The 7,031-nt window shown below is 48.2% G+C and overlaps 1 protein-coding gene across 2 annotated transcripts; it reads right to left on the bottom strand.

Annotated features, from left to right (window-relative positions):
• Window positions 1–463: 463 nt before the first annotated feature.
• On the bottom strand, window positions 464–5,266 carry LOC106859602 (uncharacterized). Of its 2 annotated transcripts, none has more exons than XM_088173666.1 (2): window positions 4,849–5,266; window positions 464–3,425 (listed from the first exon to the last, which is right to left on the bottom strand). In XM_088173666.1, exon 2 carries the CDS (start codon window positions 3,421–3,423, stop codon window positions 2,437–2,439), a length of 987 nt encoding a protein of 328 aa, XP_088029792.1. In that variant the 5' UTR covers window positions 3,424–3,425; window positions 4,849–5,266; the 3' UTR covers window positions 464–2,436. The 2 variants fall into 2 exon arrangements, with proteins under 2 accessions (XP_088029792.1, XP_014742486.2); XM_014887000.2 differs by having other exon boundaries at window positions 5,095–5,243.
• Between the last annotated feature and the right edge of the window lie 1,765 nt (window positions 5,267–7,031).

The following is a 7,031-nucleotide window of genomic DNA, read 5'->3' as shown; positions in this document are numbered from 1 at the left end:
CTAATTCCAAACTCGTGGTGCTCCATAGGCACAGAATAGCTGCTGCTGAGTAAACCTGGAACTAACACTGTAGTTTTAAATGTCCCCAGCTCTGAGCCCAGCCCCCACAACCTACTCCCAGTCCTACATCAGAGGAGTTGGAGGCTTTTCCCAGTGTGTCCTGGGTTGAGGTCTCATCTGCTGCTGTGCCTCTCTGCTCTGAAAAGGTGATGGGTTCATGGGTGTTGAGACTTGCAGGATTACAGCTCAAAATCCTGTAAGTGTAGAGACTTACAGGATTCTCAGTGGCAGCTGAGAAGGAGTCAGAGTCCTGGGGAGCAGCTGCTAAAGGGGTGAGGTGTGAAGGCCTTTGGTGACCCGGTAGAGTGAAAAGATGTTTGCATGGCAAGTCAGAGCCCATGTGCTGTGGATCAGCCCAGCACTAAAAACAATTCCCTGTGGAATGCAGAATGGAAACAACAACTGGATGGAAGGATTTTATTTGTTTCCTCTGTCGAAAGCAGTGATACATGCAGTTGGCACAAGACTTGTTAGGCATTAGAGTCATAAATATTCACATGGAGAGAAATTTAAATGACAGCAGAGCAATGAGGACAAGCATCTCTTAAACCCTGCATTTACCTGAGAAGGGAGGGACAGGTGTGGTGGAGGCAGAGCAGGCTGGGACCTCCTGGGTTCAACTTTCTCCATCAGCTTTAATGAATGCTGGAGCCACCTTCATTTCTGTTCTTGCTGTGTGGTTAGCTCAAAAACAGAGCTGAGACCCAGCTCAGCTCCGTAGCACTAATGAGTTTCAACAGGAGAAAAAAAATATTTGAGGTAAGAGATGTGAGGATGAGAAGCTCAAACACTCTCACCTTTTGATCTTTGAGCATATTTACTCTCATGTTGGTACTGAGTAGAAGTTGCTTTTTCATTTAATCTGCTTGAGGGTGGTTTGGAAATCACTTGTGAGCATTTTTATAATTGCAGCTTTCCAATGCTGTTTCTCATCTTAGCTGCTGTTGAGCAAACAGCCTGGTCCCTCTGCTCTCCACTGTGCCAAAACATTTATTCCTGGTGTTAGTAATAATTAGGCTTGTATTGCTTTGCAGTTTTCTCAGCTACATCTCCTGACTGGCTACAGAGACAGCCAGAACAGGCAGCAGACACAGGTGGGTGAGGTTTCTCTGACTGCAGGAGAAAGTGTCAAAGGCAGCTTCTCTGATGGAGAAATCTCTGTGTGGCAGTGAGAGATGGCCTGGGCATGTGCCCACTACCCCATGCCAGGACTTCCCAGCCTTTTGGAAATGTTTCTTGTCCTACAGACATCCCATGTAGCATTACCATCAACATTAATTGTTTGTATATGCTGTCTGCTGGATGGTTGGAACATGCACATTTGTTTTTTCCATGTTTCAGTCTCACAGCGCAAAGAAAAGCTCAGTCAACATCATCAGCATGGTCAGGTAGGTGAGAATACAGAAGCACAGCTATGAAGGGAAACACAAGTTATTATTTTACATTCAGCCCAGCATCCCTAGGCTGCCCCTCAGCCAAGGCTGCTCTTCTGAGCCTGCAGAGCTCTGTGTGGGCTCATGGGGCTCCCACAACTGAGCAGCAAATCCCATGGGTGCCCATGGGGTGCAGCCTGGCTGTGACAGTGCAGAGTCCAACATGATGCCTGTTTCTTTACAGCAGGCTCCACAACAGCCACAGCACTGGCACAGCAATGCCCACCAGAGCTCCCAGCTCCCCTCCTGCCAGGGATAAGTCCAGGAGAAAAGGGAGCAGGGTTGTGCCAGGGCAAGCACCAGGAAAATCCCCGCCCAACGAGCTGTAATATTCTCCATGTTGCCCTGCAGCAAATCCTCATAACAGACTTTTTATGATTTTAAAGAAATAATTCTTTATGCTATTGCTCTAATGGATGACCTCTCCAGTGGGTCCTGGTGCTGAGGCAGGGATCTATGATGGCTCTCCCAGTAAATGTGTGTGTCAGAGGAGTGCATTTCGTACTGTCCAAGCCTTGGGCAAAGGGTTCCTTTCTGAATAACTGTACCCGAGTGTTGTACAGCAACATCTGGCTGCTTGGCATTGGCTGGAAAGCACTGGTATTTCAATGTTCCCACTTCTTCTCCAGCACAGATGGGATTTGTGTTCTCTCCAGCTCTCTCCATCTTTTCTTCGTGCTCAGGGAAGTTCTAGGCAGTAGGTGGGAGGAGATGCTTTATGAACTGTTGCCTTTCCAAAATGAAAACTGATTGCTGTTTCCTTAGCAGATGAGACTCTGAATTGTCCCTTTGCCCACAGATGAAGGATATGATGGATCACAAGAGTCTGCCTGACTCACATGCATGTTCAAGCCTTGTTTTCTGTGTGAGGACTCTAGGGAGAGCCACTAGAGCACAGGGTGATTTTATCTTGTGAATAAAATTATTCTAAGCAGCTACTTCTTCACACTTCAGCAATGGCTGGGAGCAAACAAGCTTTTATCTTTGCTTCTTTCCAGATGCATCTGTGCTCTGAAATCCAGTTATGGATAGTGGCTTTTTTAGGTACCTGGAAAGACTCAAAGTATCTCTGCTTAGTGGGAACACCACCCGTGACATTTTTGTCACAGTGAGAAGTTTCTCTTCCTTCTTTTTCATCTATGCCTGCTGTATTGAATAAATTCTGCCTGCCAGAGCAGGGCAGAGCTGGGTTTCCTACCACCTTCCCTCTGACTGAGGGTGCCAATGGCTCTTCACTGCGAATGGACATGAGGCCATTTTCTTTCTGACTGTGGTTATTTCCTAAAACTGTTCCCTCATCCCTTCTGAGACACCTCAGCTCTGAGCATACTGCTTCTTTCTGAACTGGTCTTGGGGAGGGAAGCCTTGGAAAACTGAACACTCGTGGAAAACTGTTTTTCACTGTGGTTTTTTCTTCCAGATTTGTGGGATGAAGGTCACCATTTGGGACAGAAGAATTGCACTGAGAGTAACCAGTGCTGGCACTTTCACCATAGGAAGAAGCCTTGGGAGAGCAAAGATTTCCTGCATTGGTGTAAATTTGTTCCAGGGGGTCCTCTCTGGACCAAAAGTCTGTTTCTCCAGGTGGGACTTTTCCCAGTGGCACCACATTGGAGATGAAATTGGTCAATTTACATTTTGACCTTTCCTGCTGTGTCCCCACAAGCAGTGGAGAACCTGACACATCTTCAAGGGTCTTCAGGGTCTTTCTGTCCTTACCCTTACGTCTGCTTTCGAGAAGGGCTGGGAAGGTGGGTCTGGCAAGGTGGCAGATGGATTGGATGTAGTCATCACTGGAGTACGAGTCTGGGCTGGCTGCAGCACTTCCAGCACGCTTTGGGTTGCTGCTTGGATCCTCCATTGCTTCCTCGTGGGTTTCCCGTATGGTTGGGAGAGGCTTTGAAAGGCTCAGTCTGATCCGGGGTGCCATGGCTGCAAAGAACAGAGCAGACGTGATCAGCATGTGAAAACCTGCTGTGGTAAAGAAATCCTGGGCTTGTTTCTACCTGATCCACCTGATGTTTTCTTGTGGTAAACATGGCTGTTAACAAAAACTGCATTTTAAAAGTTTGCTGGCAGTATTTTTATATCCATGGCTTCATAAAGAGCTTCATAAATGCACCAAAGAAACCAAGTCATTAAATGTGGCAGTGATTAGAAGGTTCATTAAAGAGATCAGCAATGGTGCTCCTTCCTGAAGCAATGCAAGGGAGCACAGCTGGAGAGGTGTGGGCAGGGGCATGATCTTGTCTCACTGCCCTTGTTGGAATAGCAAGGCACAAACTACTCTCCTTATTTAATGCTCCATGTCTGTTCACTGTGACAGGGCTCTGACCTCACCCTTAGTCCAAGCAGGCAGGAGCTGAACCCAACAGGAGAGAAGCTGCCCTGCCCCTGTGGGGAGCACCACCTAAGTAAAGCAGCATTTCAGTGGTCTCTTCTAGAAGCTGCAGGTGAAAATGTACAGAGTCACTTTTGTCCGTAGTTCATAAATGTAGTTATGGAGAGGTAGGTCCTCCCCTGAGTGCTTACATAGAATCAAAGGGATTTAATTCATGTCCTTTATATTCCAATAGTCATCCTCAACTTAGGACGGATTTCTATCAAACTGCTCCCACTAATCAGTTAAATATATTGAATTACAAAGATTTCAGTATATTTTGTGCTGCAGTGTTTTCTAACTGTACTGACTTTATTTTTTTTTCCATACACTCCCCCTTGTGATTTGCTTATCTCCCCTTCTGGCAGAAATGACTACACAGCCTGGATTTTTTTTTTAACTGCTTCCTCCAATGAAATTTGTATGTGACTAATCTGCAGACACAATATAGCTTTGTTGTGTGATTAAACGCAAAAGTGCTTTACTAGCTATTTTAATGCCTTGCTTGCCATTGCTGGAAATAAATCTGCTTTGTTGAACCTCCCTGCAAAGCTGCAGATCACACACGGAGCACAAATGAGCAGCTCGTGCCGAGCCCAGGGTAGAGCTCGCTGGGTGCCCATCCCTGCTCAGGCTGCTGCTGGCCCTCACTGGTTTTTCTCAGGTGCTATTGGTAAAGCTAGCCAAGCTGGGATTTGCTGACCTGAGAGTAGGAGATGCTTGTTTTAAACCTTAAGGCCTTTTTACCATCCTTGTTCCTGCCTGCTCTGTTTCTCTCATGTTAAAAAAAAGGCTTCTTCCTTCCTTCCTTCCCTCCCAGCCCTTGCCTGAGCTCGGCAGTGTCAGAGTCTGGGCCCGGCAAGGAGAGCGGCCGGATGCTCCTGGTAAGGGGCAAGGGCATGAGGTGTTAAATCACGATAGCGCTAATCAGTAATCCTGCCAACACGCCCTTCCTCCGGAAGGAAATTAAATTACCTATTTGCAGTAAAACTCTTCCGATGATGGGATGGACCAGGTCCCGCCCGGGTGCGATCCCCTTCTCCCTGGGCACCGCGCTGGCACGGCCGAGGTCACCTCCCTGTCACCTGCGGCTCCCGGAGAGCAGGACCCGCTGCCCCGCAGCTTCCCTTCCACCATGCCTTGAGCATCACTGGCTCCAGCATCCCGGATATTCCTAGCGACCCCCAGGACACAGCCCTTGGCCAGACCCCCTCCCCTTACCTGCGGGCTGCGGGCACTGGCGGCTGTCGTCTCCCCTGGCTGCAGGCTCTGCCCCGCTCCCTCCTCCCTTTCCCAGCACGGGAGATGTGCTGTCTAACACTAACCCAGCGCCAGCTCCCTGCCTCAGTCAGCTGATCCCGCTGCCTGTTTTGTTGCTGTTGCTAAATATATCCGGCTGGCTGCCTGCCCTGCCCGAGCCGCAGCCGCCGGGGAGCCCGCGGGCCGCCAGGACCGGCACCGCACGTCCCTGCGGTCCCTGCCTGGCGACAATTCCCGGTGTGCAAGGGACTCAGGGACTGCGGGGCCGTAGTGCGGGAGGGGAAGGGCTGCCTGTGCTCCAAGCTGGGGTGGGTAAAGAGGAGCCGTAGGTCCTCCATGCTTTATTGCTGAAAGAGGAATGCTTAGGGTTTGGGGCTGTTTTTCTTCGTTCTCTGCGTTATTTTATGAACAAATTTGTGCTGGTTTGCCCAAGGGGCAGTGGATGTTTGCAGCTTCATTAGTGCTGCTCTCTGCTCTCCTATGTCCCTGCTCCTATTCTGCTCTGAGCCGAGCATTGCTGGGCAGAGCTGTACATCCCTGGGCTGAGCTGTGCATCCCTGGATTGAGCTGTATATCCATTTTGCTGTGGAGATACAGCAGCAGCCGGCCCTGCCACAGCACTCCCAGGGCTCTGCTCCTCCAAACCCCCTGTCCCACTGCTCCCAGCATCATTCCTGTTCATGTTTCTCTGAGACCACACAAGTGCATTACAGCAAATTGCTTCGCCAGGAGGACTGACAGCATCTGACCTTGTGGTTCCCTGGGCAGCAGCAATATGCCTTTGTTTCCTGGCTTATTAACATGCTGTAAACTGATTGCAATTCTGGAGTAACCCTGGTGTCCCTCTCATAGCCTCTCTTGCAGCATCATGTTGCATGGGGAGATGAATTGTTATGTTGCAGCAGAATCTTCCTTCCGTACTTCTTTCCCAACGCTGTCCTCAGAGGCAGCCCCAACAGCTGCTGCTCTTTCCTGGGGAACAGCCATCCCACACAATATCCCTGTGTGCCCAGGCCAGGGAGTACGACTGCATTTCTGAGCCTTGCTGCTCCCCACAACACCTGTCCTGACCTGCTGGAGGGATGAAGAGAAAAGCAGAAATGCTAGATTAAAAATCACTGCTTTAGTTTTAATGCAAATATTACCAGCATCCAGGTTCGAATTGGCTCTAACAGCTGATTTAGTCACCCAAGCCTACATTCATTATCCAGGTTTTTCTTTGTCTCCAGTAAAAAAAATAAGTAGCTCAACAGGCTTGTGCATCCCTTCAGGATACAGTTCCAAGCAGATTATTTTTTTCTGGAAATAGCCATTGCTTAGCATTTCAATATAACAGGTATGTAAGCTTAAGCTGTTTTTCTGGACTTCTGGTGCCAAACAGTTGAATTTAGCTGAAACGACCAACACCCTTCATTCATTAAATTCACTAACAGCCGGGATCATGCTGTAGTAACTCAGAGCTTCAATTTTTCCTTCTAGCTTGCAGGAAACATGATTACCATCAAAAGGGAAAAACCCCTCACACATCAGCTATGCTAAGCAGCTGCAGTATGGAACTTGGGAAAAACATTTTGTGAAGAAGATCACTGATCTGGAAACAAAGTCCACACGTGCAGAAGTGCATGGATACATTCTCTTTTTAAAAAGTCTTCAAGATGGTCCCTGGTAAGTCCCTCCTCCCTGCCGGAGTTGCCTCCTTCTCAGAGGTCTAATGGAGTGAATAGAACATGGCAGATATTCTGGGAGGCAGGGACAAATATAATATACCTATTCTTTTTTTTTTTAACCTCAACTACGGCTGTTTGGGTTCTACTTTCATCAGCTGTGTTCTTGAAAAATCTTAATTAAAAAAAAAAGGTAAAAGTTTGAATGCTTCTTGCAAGAATGCCATAGGTTTC

The sequence above is a fragment of the Sturnus vulgaris genome, chromosome 15, assembly GCF_052056855.1.
Source record: "Sturnus vulgaris isolate bStuVul1 chromosome 15, bStuVul1.hap1, whole genome shotgun sequence".
Taxonomy (NCBI): domain Eukaryota; kingdom Metazoa; phylum Chordata; class Aves; order Passeriformes; family Sturnidae; genus Sturnus; species Sturnus vulgaris.
This window is presented reverse-complemented; position numbering and strand designations above follow the sequence as displayed.

Coding starts and splice junctions, on each gene's coding strand:
- LOC106859602 (XM_088173666.1), bottom strand. CDS start 3,423: ATGGCACCCCGGATCAGACTGAGCCTTTCAAAGCCTCTCCCAACCATA.